The sequence below is a fragment of the Brienomyrus brachyistius genome, unplaced genomic scaffold (assembly GCF_023856365.1).
Source record: "Brienomyrus brachyistius isolate T26 unplaced genomic scaffold, BBRACH_0.4 scaffold62, whole genome shotgun sequence".
NCBI lineage: Eukaryota > Metazoa > Chordata > Actinopteri > Osteoglossiformes > Mormyridae > Brienomyrus > Brienomyrus brachyistius.
In genome coordinates this window covers 1,053,263-1,071,819 of record NW_026042337.1, presented here as the reverse complement: position 1 = coordinate 1,071,819, position 18,557 = coordinate 1,053,263, and the positions used below count along the sequence as shown (strand labels likewise).

At 47.2% G+C, this 18,557-nt stretch overlaps 3 protein-coding genes across 15 annotated transcripts in view; 2 read left to right on the top strand and 1 right to left on the bottom strand.

Moving 5' to 3' along the window:
• The first annotated feature begins 816 nt into the window (after positions 1-816).
• Positions 817-9,551, top strand: LOC125725171 (transmembrane protein 41A-A-like). The gene is made up of 5 exons (XM_049001866.1): positions 817-1,053; positions 5,558-5,708; positions 6,512-6,673; positions 7,019-7,157; positions 8,271-9,551. The coding sequence occupies exons 1-5, from the start codon at positions 899-901 to the stop codon at positions 8,489-8,491; spliced, it is 828 nt and encodes a 275-aa protein (XP_048857823.1). The 5' UTR covers positions 817-898; the 3' UTR covers positions 8,492-9,551.
• A 224-nt stretch (positions 9,552-9,775) lies between these two features.
• On the top strand, positions 9,776-11,287 carry LOC125725172 (tetra-peptide repeat homeobox protein 1-like). 12 transcript variants are annotated; one of them, XM_049001878.1, is made up of 3 exons: positions 9,818-9,965; positions 10,058-10,379; positions 10,426-11,287. In XM_049001878.1, exons 1-3 carry the CDS (start codon positions 9,818-9,820, stop codon positions 10,694-10,696), a joined length of 741 nt encoding a protein of 246 aa, XP_048857835.1. In that variant the 3' UTR covers positions 10,697-11,287. The 12 variants fall into 12 exon arrangements, with proteins under 12 accessions (XP_048857827.1, XP_048857835.1, XP_048857836.1 ...); XM_049001879.1 differs by having other exon boundaries at positions 9,818-10,379; positions 10,426-10,471; positions 10,518-11,287; XM_049001871.1 differs by having other exon boundaries at positions 9,864-10,057; positions 10,104-10,379.
• Positions 11,288-11,803: 516 nt separating this feature from the next.
• Positions 11,804-18,557, bottom strand: part of igf2bp2a (insulin-like growth factor 2 mRNA binding protein 2a) — a 36,741-nt gene continuing 29,987 nt past the window's right edge. For both annotated transcript variants that reach the window (XM_049001853.1, XM_049001854.1), the window contains one exon: positions 11,804-16,934. In XM_049001853.1, the coding sequence (XP_048857810.1) occupies positions 16,839-16,934 (96 nt within the window). In that variant the 3' untranslated portion in view covers positions 11,804-16,838. The remainder of the gene's footprint in view (positions 16,935-18,557) is intronic.

The window sequence follows — 18,557 nt, the reverse complement described above, 5'->3', positions numbered from 1 at the left end:
CTGTTTTCACTGCAATTAAGCTGACGTATGCAGGGTTGTCAACTTAAGTCAGCTGGCTGGCGTGAGATATTCAATTCGAGAGAAGTCTGCACACACATGCAAACGGATTTCACGGGTTTGCAAACTGCCCCAACGCTTTTGATGTAATTAGTTTTATGTTTAAATGGAATAATATAGATTTGCCGTAAGATTTGCACGGGAGTCTGAAAGTGTGAGTGTCACGGTGGATGCGTGAGTTGGAAATCCTGTGTATGGAACCTTCTGGTACTCCGATTTACTCTCACAGTCCAGAGACATGCAGTTAGATTAGCTGGCGTCATTAAATGTCGGGCATCCTGTGACTAGTATCCCGTCCCTTAAAGAAGTCAAGTTTCTTAAAGGATAATTGCATGACCAGGACAAAAACAATTCTGCCACATTATGATCACGAATAGTGAGATCATCATGGAATGTAATTTTGTATCTGATGCATTACTAAATATCTGCTTTTCTACTGCTATTTCTTTATATCTTCAAACTGTTGTACCAAGTAAATTACACCGGTGGGTGATCACAAGCTTTATCGTATCAGTTTCTAAATCAAATAAAATATACGTACAAATACTGTCTATATCTGTAAAGCAGTAATAAATTCCCTATTACCTCTCCCAAAATGAGTGCAAACGATAAAATATAAACCTTACAACCTTAAGCGTAACATTATTTGAATGAGATACTGCAGATGCAACTGGCCTCATACCCGGAATAGTTGGCCAGTTTCAGTCCAGCACTTATTTCTGTCCGCTCGCTCCGCGTATTTGTCAAGTTAGTTCCGTCTGCGCACCAGCGTTACGAAATAACGTCAGTGTTTCGGCGACCGGGCGCCAGCCCCTCAGTTTTTCATTTGGGAAAGGGGACCATGCGCTCCGCTTTTGGTTTAGTTGCTGTGGTCGCGGTGGCTACTTTTTATCTTTACCTCCTGTCTAAATTTCTTCCACCGGCACCAAGACACCTTCCAGGGGCAAATGAGGCAGAGGTGCAAACGGAGAAAGAGGTAGAACCCGAAGAATACAGGTAGGTACAGGCAATTATATTTGAATTTTTGAGTGACGAATTCCACCTGACTAGCTTATACTTGGTATATAGTTAAATTATTTCAAACTGAGTGTGTAACTATATGTATACCTGCGTGTATAATGTATTGTAGATGCATAGGTCAGCTTGGTATTACGTAAATATATGTGTAGTTCATATATATATTTTTTTGTACTAAGTAATTTTATGAAACTGATATTGTTGCCCAAAAACATTAAGCAAATACTAGTCGCGTCCTTATTGGTTAATGTACCATGTGCTTTGGTACATTTTTGTTAAGGTACGTGTCTCAATACGTAACACCACCAGCAGTGAGAAGGAAACGGAAGAATGGCGAATAGGCGTGGTTTGTGAAGAGCGTGCGCGAAGGGGGCGTGGCTCGGGGTATGCACTAAGAGGGCGTGGCTTGGGAAGAGCATGCGTAAAACGCCATCCGTTGGAGTGGCGTGTGCGCCGATGACCCACATTTTACAATCGATCTGATATGACTGAAGACGTTTAGTCAGAATATTAATCTAGTTCATGGTTGTTTTAATGTGTTTTTTCTTACAAATTAACGTTTCTAATTAAAATGATATAAAAAGTATTTCAATATGAGTTGAGCCAATTTGTTTTTGTGTGGGGTCGTCATTAAATGCAGCCGCAGACTTTGCCCTAATGAATCCAACCTGATGTTTGCTTTCATATCTTAGCGTTTCTTTTATTTTAAAATGGTATACTGTTAACAGCTCGTTCACTGAGTGAATTCAGTCAGCTGCCCTTTGGGACAGGTCAAGGTTCATAGTGATGTGGCAGTGCTGTCCTCTCCTACCAGAGCGTCCCAGATAAGGGATGGCCGCTTTCCAAGACTCTCCACCTGTATCTATAGCTGTTTCTGAATGTAGAATGTTGACTGCAATCTAACGTGCCCAAGTAAAGCATAAGAGGTGAGGCGTTGTTTTGTTTCTGACTGGCACTTGGTGTATTGAGTGTGAATTGTATGCAGATATCTTATTTTATTTAATTTCTGTCTCTCTTTCTGGTATTTGATTCTGCCCCAAATGCAGACAAAGAACTGTCCTTAATGATACACTAATTGGACCAAGTTATTGAAACACCTGGCCAGTTCACCTACAGGAACTTTCATGACATCACATTCTAAACCCAGAGGCATCAATATGGTGCTACCCCCCCCCCCCCTTGCAGCTATAACAGCTGCCACTCTTCTGGGGAGGCTTTCCAGTGTGTCTGGGGGAATTTTTGCTCATTCATCCAGAAGAGCGTTTGTGAGGTCAGGCACTGATGTTGGATCTGAAGGCCTGGCTCACAATCTCCGTTATAGTTCTTCCCAAAGATGTTTGATGGAGTTGGTCAGGGCTCTGTGCAGGCCAGTCAGGTTCTTGGACACCAAACTCGCGCTACTATGTGATTATGAGCCTTGCTTTGTGCACCGGGGCTCCGTGATGCTGGCACAGAAAAGGACCTTCCTTCCCCAAACTCTTCCTACAGAACTGTAAGCGTACAGTTGTCCAAGATGTCTTGGTATGCATGTCCCAATAAATTTGTCCATGTAGTGTATATTAATTCCTACGATTTATTTTCCGTGGGAGGTGCGTAGCTCAGTAAGTTAGAGATCTGTTCCTGTGCCCAGACAGTCATGGCTGCCAGATATCTCTGTTGGGGTCAGAGTCTTTATAGTAAGGCTGGGTGCCCTCTGATGTGTGTATATAACACACACATACAGGCGCCCGTCGACTTGAGTCCTATCGCATAACGTCCTGTCGCATTTACGTCCGCCATCCGTAGTAAATAATGTACACTGATGCCTGAGAGCAGACATAGTAGGGTTAATTGGGTGTATCGCTCAGTGTAGCAGGTGCTGGAGAGTGGGCAGTGCTGTCAGCCGTATAATGACCCACTGTCCATATCTAAGTAGTTAATACACTATGCATATGGTAATGTAAATATGAGGGACAGCTACGGTCGTGATCTAGCATCTAGCAAATACTTCGCTTCAGCTTCAGGTGCCGTTTCGCTCCCATTGTTTGCTACTGTGTGCAATTTTCGATTTTGTAGTGCAACATATATAGCATGGTCACAGGACCGGCGTTGCAACAATAATCATCTGACAGTGAGCTTGCACAGTGAAACAAAGTAATGTCTGACTTTCTTGTTTTTGCAAACATGTATCCTGTTAAGGTTTAGTTATGACAGGCAGCATGTTTCCTGCATAACAGTTATGTGTTTTTATGATGCCGTCCTTTTGTTTTTGGGTCAGCTATGGTGGGGAGGGTGCTATATAATATTCATTTCCATTTGTAAGTCAGTCCCCTACCAGTGCCAAAAAAAGAAATATATGCTTAGTATAGCAGGAAGCAGCGAGGGATACTTTGAGATGTTCCTGGGGTTGCAGCCAAATGCTCTCTGTTTACAGGCTTCCAGGAAATTATTTATATAGGCACAATTACATTGCCCATCACAGATCTTATCATGTTGCAGAAAGTGTAGCAGATCAGTGTAGAATTTTCCCACCTGTGTGGCCTCTTGTTATCATTTCAGAGGGATGGATTGCAGGAGGTGCACTGGTGCAAGGTCACCAGGAGCAGGGCACCAAATACGGAGGTCAGGAAACGCAGCTCTGCTGGTTTCCAGTAGGAGGGGTGGAATCGAACAACTGATGTTTATGTCGCGTTGGGTCTGTGTATGTGTGACACACTAAGGTTTCATCTGAATGCCCAGCACTTGTTTTTTTTTTTTTTTTGTTGTTGTTTTATTTTCTCTGCAGTTTCCTGTTAAGTGGCACTTTTCAGGAGACAGGTTGGCCTGGTTGTTTGCGAGGCCTGCTGGAGTATTTACTTTTATGACTGAACAGGAGTGTTTTCCCCGGTCTCGAGAGCTGTGCTTTTTAGAATGTGACGTTTATCGGGTTACAGTTTAACGAGGAGCCGCGAGTCGACATCTTCTCCAGCAAGAGAGCCCAGCTGAGGAGCGGTGGTGTATGGGGAGCTCTCTCTCTCTCACACACACACAGCCTTTGTTGTTCCTGTGAGCCTGATGAAGGCGCAGAGTGACTGTCAATTTCACTACAGTCTCGACACAAAAAAAATCCATGCTGTATAAAAATGCCACCAAATGAAATACGTTTTTCCCTCTGAGGGCTTTCGGAAAACCTGTCCATGCCTTGAAGTCCTCTGTAATAAAGCAGTAAAATTTAAGCTAAATGAAAGTTATGGTTCTGTTTGTTTATTTACTAGCTTATGGGTTATGGTCTTGATCCGCTTGCGTTGCTTCTGCTGGGGAATTCGGTGCGTGTCAGACCACATGGACCAATTCAGCATTGTGGGGTTAGGCTGAAGCTTTGTAGCCTTATCCCTGCTACTGAGTATTAGGATTCCGTCCTGCTAATGAGGAAGTGGTGCAGTTACTTCCCAGCTTGCCCTTCTTCCTGTCATCCCCAAACCAAGCCCAAGTGGCCTACCTCCGTGACCAGTGTCTTCTTACTGCCTAAATGAAAGCGTTGTAAGCTTCTTGCTTTTTTTGGGCTGGGTTTACTGTGCAAACGAGGAACGGGTTCAGGAAATTAGATTGTTGGGGTTGTCCTTAGCACCAGATCGCGATGGACCTCCTTGACCAACCCGGGAGCATGGGCTTGCATGCAGCAGCCGCGCAATGGCTTCTGTGTAGCTCTGCTTTGTAGGTCAGGGAGAAGGACACTCTGTAGGACACAGCATATGTAGGGGTTGCGTCAATTTGGCTGAAGCCGTCTATAGTTTAGTCACTGTTGTTGTTGAAACTCTGGGTCTCTGGAGGTTGCAGCCTGGATCCAGGAGAAACTCAACTGTACCGATTTTTTTGTTTGTTTATTATTTATGTTTTCTCCCCTGGTTGGATTGAGCATGACAGTTTGCCATCTCTCACTACCTGGCTTGACATCCTTTCCACCGGATTCCCTAGTTCTCCCGGGATCAAACTGTGCTGTGATTGACACTTCATGTTAGCCGTGAAGCAGCCCTGAAGTTAGCCTGCCATCTGCTGGACAGGAGTAGAATCACATATAGTGACATCCCATAATTGTACTCGCCTGCCCTGCCAGGTGCAGAAACTCCGCTCCCGTCTGTCTGCTCTTAATGGGGAGACTGAGTCTGATCAGGTTAAAAACCATAAATCCAGCTTGTAATTTCTCACAATGATTATTCTCACACATACTAAGCAGCAGCATCACCTAAAATCTTTTTGAAAAAGTGAATAAAGATCATGAAGTATTTTTCTTGTGGCTTTTTGCACATTTATTCTGAATCTGCTGCAGGTGTGCAAAGCCGAAATACACCCACCTTAATGCCAGTTTCCCATCTTTACTTTGACACCATGTATGTGACTGGAAATTTCTTTTGTTGCTTAGCAACTTGCATCCCTACACCTTTTATGCGATTTAACACTGCAGCATAGTGACTAACGCCGGCCGCGCTCCCCCTCCCTGACCCCGCCCTGCCTCGCATTCCCGCAGCCTGCGGTTCCCCTCAGACTTGGACGAGCTGCGGGTGCAGGCAGCCCTCCTGCGCTTCTACCGGACGGAACACGCCAGCTATGTGTGGCTGCTCTTCTGCAGCGCCTATCTCTATAAGCAGGCCTTTGCCATCCCCGGCTCCTCCTTCCTGGTGAGTGTCTGTGGTGTCCCACAATCCCGCGAGGTGCCCAGTAGGGGGCGTACAAAATGTTTCTAAACCTCAGACTTCGTTTTCCTCCAGTATCTAGGGGTGTGTGGCCATCCTGATAGACATACAGGTAGAAAGTCGCAAGGAGATAAAGATTCGCCTGTGGTCTTATTACATTTTAACTGTGTCAGACTACAAAAACACTACAATGTACTCTGCAGTGCGTCCTCATTAAGCCTGAGTATGAAATGTATGATTTTAAAGTTACACCACACATCCTCAGGCATAAAAAAATATTGCACAAAAATGAACACAAATGACATAGATGTGCTGTTATATGTATATACAGCCTCTCGCCAGGTTACGATGGGTTCGCATTCCAATAAACCTATTATAAGGTGAAAATGCATTGTAATACAGTACACCTAACCTAAGAAACATCATAGCCTAGCCTACCTTAAACATGCTTGGAACACTTACATTAGCCTACAGCTGGGCAAAAACATTAACACATAGCCTATTTTATAATAAAGCTGTTGAATATTTTGTGTAATTTATTGAATAATGTACTAAAAGTGGAATCGTTTATCGTAAAGTCAAAATATCGCAACATGGAGCATTGTAACCCATGGAGCGGGTTATATATACTTTCTTAATCGTTCAGGAGTTGTTAAGAATATACTAAATCTGAAATGTGTGTAAACAGTAGAGGGTCATTGCTTTAGTGTGATTGGTGTGAGTCTGGTTCCTGTAAACTCACATTTTGCATCAGCGCTGAGCAGTCATGGTAACCATGCTGTGCCCAGAATATCCTGGCGGGGGCTCTGTTCGGACCATGGGAGGGCCTCCTTCTGGCATGTGTCCTCACCACCTTTGGCTCCACACTCTGCTTCCTCCTGTCCCGTGTCTTTGGGAGGCGTTACGTCGTACGGCTGTTCCCGGACAAGGTGGCCCTGCTGCAGACCAAGGTCGGTCAGAGCACAGTGCTCTCGGTGTCCGCTGGGTGCTGTGTGTTTAGGTACCTTTCCATTTTCAGTTTAATAGTTTGGACTTGGAACTGCTGTAGCAGTTTTGCCCACTGGACGGCAGTATTGCAGCACTTTAGTGTCTCATGTATCTTTAATTCTTCTCCGTGAAATATTTATGAATGACGTTGTAGGGCTTAGTGAACCCCTGAGTGAGGTGTCCTTCATCTGAATGAACTGAAGATACACCTGTCCCTGTAAATGGAACAGGTGTAAAATATATTTTAAGGTTTTTTTTTTTAAATGGAATTGTAATTCATGATGTAAATGCGTTGTTTCTCTTTCCAGGTGGAGGAGAATCGGAGCAGCCTGCTCTTTTTCCTGCTTTTCCTGAGGTTTTTCCCCATGACTCCTAATTGGCTCCTCAACATGGCATCGCCGGTCCTCAACATTCCTATTAGCTTGTTCATTCTCTCCGTCTTCATCGGTGAGTGTAGCATGACGGCACCGACGAGTCATGGAAGCTTCCCCCTGGTTTGTCTCGTTCTCCCCCTAATGAAACCCAAGCACATTTAGCTCTTCGCTGGGACCCGTATCATGGACCAGGGTTACTTGCTTAGTCAGATAACTCATCAGATTTAAGATACGCTACCGGTCAAACGTTTTTTTTTGCACCCCACAAGTTTTGTCTTGTTAAGCATTGGACAGGTGAGTAAAGAACTATAAGTGAAAAGATAAGTCAAATAAAACAAGTTTCCTTTATAACAAGGGTGGGCAATCTTACCCACAAAGGGCCGGTGTGTTTGCAGGTTTTAGGGCTAACCTTTAGGTCAGCTGTTCACATCCAGGTGTGAGGACTCTTCAGCCAATCAGTCGTCTAATTGGTGACCTAAGTAATCTAATTAGGGAGCTGCAGCAAAAACCCGCATGCACACCGGCCCTTTGCGGATAAGACCGCCCACCCCTGCTTTATAACATGGACAGAGTCTGTAACAGTGCATGTCAGACATCCTATTGACTGGTTGTGTGGTGACTGCAGAGTCAGATTCAGTCAGATGCACTAGTGATTTGTTTCATCCCCTGAAACAGAGCAGTGTTTAATGTCTCCGAAAGAGTGCCTTGAATTTTCCCTGCTGTTATAACAGGTTACTTTGATGAACCAAAGATATGACATTTTCTTGCTAATAAAGATACTCGGATGGTGAGCATACTGCAGAATTAATTTGTAGCAAAGAATACTGAGTGTATTTTTTAGTAAATGTTAAGTGAGTAACATGCAAATGTAGAAAATGTCAGTGCGTGGAAAAACCTTTGACTGGTAGTTTCGTCTGGACTAAGTGTCATTGAACAAAGATAAAGGCCATTTAAACTGGGGTACCTTAAATCTGACAAGTTATCCGTTAAGCAAGAAATCCTGCTTCCTGATGCAACCCTCCGGTGCTATGTTTTTATTTTTAATGTGTTTTGATGAATATTGATGTCTTTGGTCAATCCCAGATTTCTTCTGGATTTCTTCTGGCTTGTTATGCCCTCCAATCACTCGATGACTTGTGTATATGCTGTGTAGAGTCCCACTTATACTCCCTCTTGCCCCCCACAGGTCTTCTCCCCTACAACTTCATCTGTGTACGCACTGGTTCCATCCTCTCAGAGATCTCCTCCCTGGATCACATCTTCACCTGGGCCACAGCTCTGCAGCTGCTCACCCTGGCCTGTGTGGCCCTTCTCCCGGGCGCCCTGCTCCGCCGCTGGGGTCCCCGCCGCCTGGCATTGGGGGGCCTTGAACACAATGGCATGGGCACCCGCCAGAAGAGCGAGTGACCGGCGTGTTTCCAGCGGCCGTGCATGGCACTGGCCGACTACAGGCTGCATCCTTCCCGAAAGAAGTTGAGCCCAAAGACGTGCACATGCAGACTTTTGGCATTTCACGAACGGCTGCGAGGGAGTGGATTTGTGTTTTTGTCCTGACTTGTTAATTTTATCATCTTTTTATTGGTCAGTGGGGGGGAGGTATTCGCACACTGCTTTCTGATGGGGGTGCTGGCTGCATCCCATTCTCAGGAGGGGGAGGGTGGTGTCCCTGGGGGGCCGTGGAGATGAGGGATTAAGAAGAGCTGTGGTGACTGCAAGGCTGGAATGGGCCTGAGGCGTTAAGTCCCAGCGGGGGACATGCTGTTATACCCTTGGTGGATGCGGTACGCGTCGTGCTTGATTAGAGTCCTGCTTCTCACAGCCTCACTGAGCGAAGATGCACTGGAGCTGTTGTGTACCGAAGGAGAGTCACTGTGCATGACGGGAATGAGCCGTGTAGGGGGAGGGGGGTCAGTTACACAATCTAAATCCAGCTTCAGTCCGGATTCCCAGTCACTGCCTATCTACTGAAAGCACTGTCAGGATGCAGGTTTTTTTTAAAAGAGCCTTTTTGTATGTGGTGTTAAATTCCTCACATGGTCAGTGTTTGGCCCCCAGTTTAAGTACCGCAATACTGCTTTTTTTAGAATGTATTTGAGGATGTCGAGAGCAGACGCATCTTGCTTAACAGGTCCCGTGTCTGTAGTTTTCAATATATTGGCCTTTGCACAGTTAGGCTCGGGGCCAGTGTGTAAGACCATGTGTGCTAACCTGTCGTGTGTGTGTGTGTGTGTGTGTGTGTGTGTATAAGCTTGTGCTGTACAGGGGTTTGAGGTATTTCCTATATCTGGACACTTCCTGTGTTAGATATTTGCTGTGGTTTCCTGTGACTTAGCGTAGCGGCCCATGTTTCCTGGATTGTTCTGCAGGCCAGTGATGAAGTGCCTTAGTAATCTTCCTGGCTTCCCCAGCCCCTAACCCCCCCGAACAGGCAACATTCTGTCATTATAAGTAAAAGCCTTTTGTTTGAGTGGATTTGCAGTTTATTGCTGATCAGAGGGTGCTGGTCCTGCCTGCTCTGCGCTCTGTGGGTCGGGGGTGCTGCCAGTGAGTCAAACTATGGTAATGCTTCTGGTACCATGTGACCAGCTGCAGTACCTGAGCCTATGCCTGCTCTGCTGCCAGTAGTGATGGACTAAATTGGGCCAAACTTGGACGTGCAGCACCTGGAACGCTTCCCATCCGGCCGCATTTCCGCACCTGGCCGTCTCCCGGCACCACGTCCCATCCGGCCGCATGTCCGCACCTGCCCGTCTCCCGGCACCACGTCCCATCCGGCCGCATGTCCGCACCTGCCCGTCTCCCGGCACCACGTCCCATCCGGCCGCATTTCCGCGCCTGGCCGTCTCCCGGCACCACGTCCCATCCGGCCGCATTTCCGCGCCTGGCCGTCTCCCGGCACCACGTCCCATCCGGCCGCATTTCCGCGCCTGGCCGTCTCCCGGCACCACGTCCCATCCGGCCGCATTTCCGCACCTGGCCGTCTCCTGGCACCACATCCCATCCGGCCGCATTTCCGCACCTGGCCGTCTCCCGGCACCACGTGCCATCCGGCCGCATTTCCGCGCCTGGCCGTCTCCCGGCACCACGTCCCATCCGGCCGCATTTCCGCGCCTGGCCGTCTCCCGGCACCACGTCCCATCCGGCCGCATTTCCGCGCCTGGCCGTCTCCCGGCACCACGTCCCATCCGGCCGCATTTCCGCGCCTGGCCGTCTCCCGGCACCACGTCCCATCCGGCCGCATTTCCGCGCCTGGCCGTCTCCCGGCACCACATCCCATCCGGCCGCATGTCCGCACCTGGCCGTCTCCCGGCACCACATCCCATCTGGCCGCATGTCCGCACCTGGCCGTCTCCCGGCACCACATCCCATCCGGCCGCATGTCCGCACCTGGCCGTCTCCCGGCACCACATCCCATCTGGCCGCATTTCCACACCTGGCCGTCTCCCGGCACCACATCCCATCCGGCCGCATGTCCGCACCTGGCCGTCTCCCGGCACCACATCCCATCACACGCTTACTGGTCCGTGTTCCGGAACCACTGAAGTATCCAATGAGGGTGTAGTATTGCCGGCGTGTTCAGATCACTGGCTCGGATGCGACGGCGCCCCCTGAGGGTGTCCCAGTTCACCGCAGAGCTCTTCTTGTGTGGACGGATGGGGAGGAGCCTGATCTTGGCTTATCCACTCTAAACCTAGAAGAGAGATTTATCACATGTAGGTGCTCATTGCAATTCATGTAGCCCTGAGTGGTGGGGTCTCTGTGGAGGGGGGGGGGGGGGGCTCTTGTTACCCAATTCCCCATCCACTTCTCATAAGTGCTGATGGAGGCCACAGGTGTTTGCTAATAACCAGGCGGAGCAGAGGGACTGTGGGGTAAGGAGGCTGCTTCCTGCATACCTCCGCCTCCGCCCCCAATGCATCTTTGTCAGCTTCTGGCCAGGAACACTGATCATTATTCTTCCTGTGTCACTCGTAACTCTGGACGTAATTCTGTTTAAATTGTGGGCTGGAGCGGTTTATTGGTTATTTAACACAGCAACACAGGTGCCACTCGCTTGTAAATGAGTGGGGAGTTTCATTTAGCAGTTTGCCCGACGTGAATCATCAGACAGGCGTTTTGCTGTTCAGACCGTCTTACTGGGCTTGTTTTTGGCTGAGAATGGTTCGTTTTTTCAGAAAGATTAAAAATGAGAGTTTGGCTGCATCTTCTTGCTTTTTGTGAACTACCCAAAACTGAAATCAATATGAAGACGACTAGTCCTTACGTCCACCAACTCCACCTAAAATACACTGTTACATTATGAATTCCACCAGGTTGGACACCCCCATCACCAGGTGAAACACTTTAGCGTTTCTAGCTGCCCCCAAACTGACACACAAAATCAGGGAAATTGCAAATTTTTGAACACAGAAACAGGCATGTTGGTGCTGTGGCCCCACACCTCTAGGACCAGGGTTCGAGTCTCTGCTATGACTGTGTCCCCCCCATCCAAAAACATGCAATGGTTAATTAGTGTTACCAAGTTGCCCATAGGTGTGCGAGTGTGCCTTGCTTTGGGTTGGTGCCCCAACCGTGGTTTGTTCCCTGCCTTGCGCCCATATGTTCTGGGACGGGTTCTGGACCCGCGCCGTTGACCCTGAATAGGATAAGAGGTTTTAGGAAATGATGGATGAAAATCCAGACACCAGCAAAGAAAACTCAGCAGGTCACACAAGTGAATCTTTTTGAAGACTTTCTTTATTGCTCATGTCCAGGTTGGTCGGCAGTACAGTTCACCCAGTTTAAAAAAAAAAAAAAGTCGTCATGGATCAACCCTCAATACAGCACTAACTCATCGAATTATAGCCCAGGTGGCACTTAAGTGGTGAACTGGGATATTCTGGTTTTTAAAAATTAATGAAATAAAACCGAACGAACGACAAAACTCCAGTGGTGAAATCGTCCGTCCGCAGGTGGACCCGCCTAATCTAGGATAATGCGTGTGGAAGGAGACACATCATTTACAACCGGACACTTCATGCAGGTTCAATTCTCCTCACTTCATTTTCATAGTAAAATAGGGAAAAAACTTGATTGGGTGGCCTCATGCTTGGACAGTCTCTGAGACGGGGTGGGGGAGGTAGTCTCCAGCCCCAATTACACCCCCCCCAGTAAGAGCACGTCTGCACTTGGCCCCCATGCTTAACAGCCCTCCACGACACCAAACGAGCACAGGACAGCTTCCCATCACAGCGACCGGGACATGCTCAGGTCAGCTACCAGTGTCTTGGGGGGGGAGGGGGGACTGAGGTACAGGAATCCAGGTATTTTGAGGACCCCCGCCCCCTTTGTCTGTGATTAAGTGACTGACCAAGAAACCTCTAAGCAGTCAGTAACGAGGTGTGGCTGTGTTGGTCACATGCATATGGCGCGGGGGGGGTCTTCGGTGTACAGGCTCTTACAAAAGTAAGGAAGATCATATGCATACAGCCACCTGACCCCAAATCTTTCTTGACCATCTGCCTCCTGTTTTGACAACCATCCCAGTCCCAAGTCCAACCTCAATCCACACACGCGCACCTGCATTTGGGACTCTATCTGCTACAACTTTCAGACACTGAAAATACACCCCCTCACCCCACAGCCTGGACACTTCTTCAGGTGTTCAAATTAAATACTTTGGGGAAATAAAAACAGAGAGAGAGAACTGCTACTTTCCCTTCATGCTACAATATACGACTACCAAAGACATAAATGATTGCTTAACCAGGAAACCAACACACTACCCAAAGGATTCCGCATGTATCCAAGATAGCATCTCAGATACTCCTGGTGGATAGCCTGTACTGACAAAAAAAAACATTTATTTTAAACAATAATCAGAAACTGTGGAAAGGGTTTTAAAAAAAAAAAAAAGTTAAATCATAAGAGAAAAGTCAATCGCGATGTTTGTTCATAGTGTCGACAATCTCGTCTTAAACGGACAAATCGCCCCGGTGCGATTTCTCAGGAGCGCTACGTTGACCCACGAGCCCTCTTACTCACACTGGAATGAGCTCCAAAACAGCTAAACAACTGTCTGCAAGAAGTCAGACATCTTCAGCCGATGTCGGCCCACGGGGGCACGTGACACTCTGCTCCAAGTCTCACGATGAAACAGCACCAACTCCTCTCTCCGAACGCCGCTGGAGGGGGCCACTGGCCCCGAGGCTGCCCCTCCATGTTATCTGGTTGAAGAACCAGCAGGGAAAAAATGTACAGAATTTCTGTAACCAAAGGAGAGGAGCCGCAGCGACCCGGAGATGTTGGCATCAGAAGGTTGAGCCTACTGGAGGCCCCCACCCCCTCCAGCCAGGTGGCCTTGATACACAAAAGCAGCTTTAACAGAGTTTTTGTCCCCAAAACTCTGACATCCCCAGAAACTAGAGGTGGGAGAGTTTTACAGCCAATGTGTCCAAGTCAGGGTCAAAAGACACAAATGTTAAGTGCTCACAGGATACAGAGGCGTCACGTCCATCTGAAAGGAGAGCAGCATCAGGGTTGTGGTAAAAGACAAATGATGCCCCGTCCCTCGGTGCATCGTGGTTCACCCCTGCCTTGGGATGATGGTCTTCAGAGATGTCCCCCCCTCCCCAATCGTCCCCCCACCCCACCCCAAACATTTTGAATGGAAAACCAGAACTTACGAGAGAGCTTGCATAGCCAATGAGGTTTCTCGCATGAAACCGAAATGGTAAAATCGGCGAGGAGCGATTGATCAGAAGTGAGAGCCTTTATTCACCATGTCCCCCCCCCCCACCTCCCATTCGAAATGCTTCTTCATAAAAGCAGAGGGACCCGAGATTTACGGAAGGCAGATTCTATCACAGGATGGAGGCAAATCCCCACCATTGCAGACAACTGACCAGAGCATCTCTTGGTTCACCTATTTACAACAAAGTGGACTCCACACAGTGGGACACCAGGAAAATCAGATCCCACCTCCTTCTTTTCTAAACTTGGCATTTCGCCCTACAAATGGTTAAGTCTCTTAAGTACGCCAGCTGTGGATTCTGAGAGGTCGGTCGAACAGTAGTGTGGGAGCTCGAGAATGACACCTCTGTGTCAGAGGTCAAGAACTGAATATCTCCGGCACAGAAGAGGCCACTGGAAAGATCCCACTCCCTCTCCCCATAAAGCTGGAGCAAAACAGCAGTAGCTGGGCTACAGACAAAACAGATCGACGCGTTAGTGAGTCTATAGTACAAGTTTACAGAGATAAAGGTCAGTTCCTCATACACGTTGGCAGCCAACGGATCAGCCGAAAAAGAAACTAAAAAAATGCAATGAAGGCAAGAACATCACACACTGTTTAGGGTCCTACCTGTGTGTTTAGGTACCGTTTTCATACATTAATCCTATCATAAGCACACAGCATCTGAAACGTAACTAGAAGAGCAGGATGGGTCTTGCTCACGTTGGTCATTTAGCACTGTTTGCAGGAAAGGCCTGGTGTTTGCAGTCTAGTGGTACAAATGCATGTTATACGTGGTTCTTAAAGCAGAGTTTTCCCGGTTTATGACATCAGCGCACAGTCTTTTAGAAGCACTTCTGGCGGGCATGTACCCCTTCGATCCCAATCATTCCAATCTATCAGGGTCTTTCTTTAATGACAACCGTAACTGATGTATGAGTGAGACAGGGTGGGGGCGAGAATCACGTGTTCAATCCAACCCTCCCCAACTGTGGGATTAGATTTGAAAGTTTTAGACATTCTTTTCCCCCCCCAACGTTCTTTATTTAGAAAAATAAAAAAATGCTTAAAATTATCAGCATTACAAGGCATACAAATTCTGGTGGGGGGGGGGGGGTTAAAGAATGGGCTGAGGTACCAGGTGCCTGAGGTAGATCACAAATACTGACGTGCGTACGATCCACATACTGCCTTAGAGGAACCCCGCCATTCGCTTGAGGCTACCCTTGTTCGCAATTCATTGCTTACTTTAGCATTTTTCATAGTTTTCACGAAAAAAAAAAAACAAAATAAAAACAATGTCCCTTCAATATAATATGGCAGTGTTCTACCACACATCATAAAAAAAATTTGTTACTTGTTCTCTTCTCAAACTTCGAAAAAATAGATTCATAAATATCTCTCTCTCTCTCATATATATGTATGTATATACATATACATATGCAGACACACAGAGGCCAGAGGGCCTGCGCGATTCAGGGAAACCGAAGCTGGGAGATGGGCAAAGCTCCCCAGGACAGATTTACAATTAAGGCCGCAGGGTTACCAGACATCAGCGAGGGCACAAAAAGAAAAATTAAGAGAATAATCCATTAACCTGGGTGTCCAGCGAGACACCAAGCCAGCTGATCAGGCAAAACGTAACTAAGAGCAAGAGCGCCGCCCTGCTGGCCAATCAGATCACCGGACATGGCAGGCAGGGACCGCTCTGAAAAGGCTGCATATTATACATTCACAGCTGTCACACCCTCACCCCAACCCCGATTTTAAAGCCGGACACCTTCACATGCGCCCCTCCCCTCCCCCCCGTGAACATGGTGCTCCAACGCTGAATCACACTACGCAGCGAGGGCAGTAATGTAGAAGATGTGGCACAATCAGTTCAGGACTAACTTCTGAGACAAACAGATGGAAATGTATAGCTTTCAGGGGTGGGCAGACTTGCATTCCGTCCCCTTCATGGAGCCAGTCTGGAATCTGCTTCCAATAAACCGCTTTCACTCGACAAGAAATATAATGATATATACATACATAAATATATATGTATATATGTGTGTGTTTACATGTGTGTGACTGGTACCGTCTAATTTAAGAAAAAAGTCTTTTTGAAATTCTAGAAATTCTCACGGAATTAGTCGAACTGATTGCTTTCGAAATTATTAAGCTTGTATGAGAACAAAACAGCGACACTAAAGAAGCAAGCAGAGTGATTGGGGCACAGCGCCACGCACTCGTCTGAGTGTTTGTTAGGGACGCTGTCCCCCGTGTTGGCACACGTGCGCACACACGCACACGCACACGCGGGCCGAGTCGCATACTCGGGACGACCTGCTGCGACATCCCGCTTAGTCGATTCCGTTCCTCCCCCTCTTGCTGCTCCAACACACGGACAGCCCATCGAGCCCCCCCCCGTTCACGCCAACGAGCTGCACGCCGAGTCTACACAGCCGGACTCCAGCTACTCAAAGGTAACTCCTGTTATCCTCATAGCTCACATTTTATTGTGACTAATACACTACTAATACTGCTAAGGATACGGACACATGCGATCTCAATGGCGAAACTGCAGAAATGTGCTCCTTAACCCCAACCCAACACTGCCCGTGCCCCGAAACGACAACCTCTGCCGCTACATGTCAGTGTACATGTTCATTAATACCGCTTCTTCGCTAGGTTTACTGTATGTTAGTCCAACTAAAGGGATGGTGTTACTACAGGGCAACAATTTTTTTCATATTTAACCAGAAAGACTGATGGTGCCCTTGACTCTGCCATAAAAAATAAAAAATAGAAACCTCTTTCTACCCTATGTGTTTTAGAAATGCAATATTCGGTTTAACATGTTCGTCGTAGTATCCTAGTATCCCGTCCGCTCTGTGCTGGATTTGCTTTGGGTTACATTTCCCCCAGTGAAGTTCTTTGGTTTGGTTCCCCACGCTGCTGCTCTGCCTCATCCGTTCCCATCCGCCTCGCCTCCTCTGTCTCTCTCAGGTTGGAAGGGCTACATTCGTTGGCTGATGCTCGCTGGCGCCGCCCTGGTGGTCACTTGGAGGGGTTCGGTGTGGGCGCTCCCTGCTGGTGCTTTTGCTCCTGTTGTTTCACCTGCTGTATAATCTCCCTGATCTTTCGCTGTGCAGTCTGGGGACGAGAGGCAAGGGTGTGAGAGGAGGAACTGGCAGAGGGTTCGCCAAGACCCCGACGCCACAATATTCTCTTAAACTGGAATAGCTACCCTCATTACTTCAGAATGGATTTTTGCAGAAGAGTTCATCTAAGAACTTCTAAGGTTCTCCTGACACCTATGCTGGAGAAATTCATGCTTATAAATGCTATTAAAATCCTGTTCAGTCACCACATTATTTCAAATATACAGCTCTGGAAAAAATGAAGAAACCACAGCAGAGATTCTTGTTTCACTCACTCCTCAATTTTGGAAGTGCTGTGAATAACATTTTATTCCTTTTTTACAAACTGCAGCCTAGTTCTCCGTTTTCCGTTGATGAAGGGCTCCTACCTTGGTTTACAGGTCTTCAGTCCTGCTTCTAGGAGCCTGATACGGATTGCCTTAGCACTGCACTTCACACCTGCATTTAATGCTTCTCCTGCCTTTTGAAGGCCAGTTGAAGTCACCCCCCGATTCATGACGCACTGCCAGATAAGCTGACAGTCATCTCTGGCATTAGAAAGTCCCTTCTGCCCTTTACCCGTCTGGTTTCTGGTCCTTCCCAGCATCTCCTGCTTCACCTTATTCTTGTGTACCGCTGTCTTAAAATTTTTGAGTCCGGAAGCAACCTGCTGCTCAGTATATAGCCTTCCGCCAACAAAACCAGAATTAAACCTGGATTTAAACATGCAGATTTAAAAAAACAATAATAATCCAGAGCTGTATATTATACACGGTAATAAAGTAATGAAGAATCACTATGATAATTAAAAAACTAATAGTAATTTTGAATCTGAAATGTCTATATGAAATGTGTACATGTTTAGCATTGTGGGGTCCTGGTGTTATTCCACCACGATAAGTATTCTGATATGCAGTTACACAAACAAAAAATACACATTTTCTTTGTTATCACCATACCTGTACCAAGACATAAATAGATTCAGGCATAAAAAAAAACACCTGTATCACACCCCCATGAGTGAAGCGCAACAGTATCTTCCAGCCAACATCAGAATAGACATTCTGACTGAAAACATCACCAGCAAACGATCACTGTTCCTGTTTTCTGCAAAGAGCTGCTAAACATGTAACACATACAAGCCTCAGACCCAACAGTCCAAACCATGCACGTGCACACATGCAACCATAACCGAATAAAACATGTACGTATGTGAACCCTCCCATAACGCGCAAAATGTTGGCAATGGGATCCTGCCGAGTTGAGAGAGATCTGGCGTATGGAGACACATAATCCGGTTACTAGCATGATAAGTCAGACAAGCCCCAGAACAACAACAAAAACAAATACAGAGGCCGACTTGGGTCAGCTTGGTAGCGCCCTGAGCGTCGGAAGTGAGCAGGAATCTTGTTACATTTTACACAGCAAATGTCTGATGCTTCTACGACCAGGGTTTCTGTTATCTTTCGCTTTTTTAAATGTGAAATGCGTCTGTGTTGTCATGGGAGATGAAGGCAGAGACAGGCGAGACTGCAGACGTTCTGTAACCGGGTCTTCCTCTGGCTTTGCTTCTACTGGACACTTGAGTATCAGGTGAGCTAAGCTACACTGCTAGCTTGTCACCATCATTTACAAC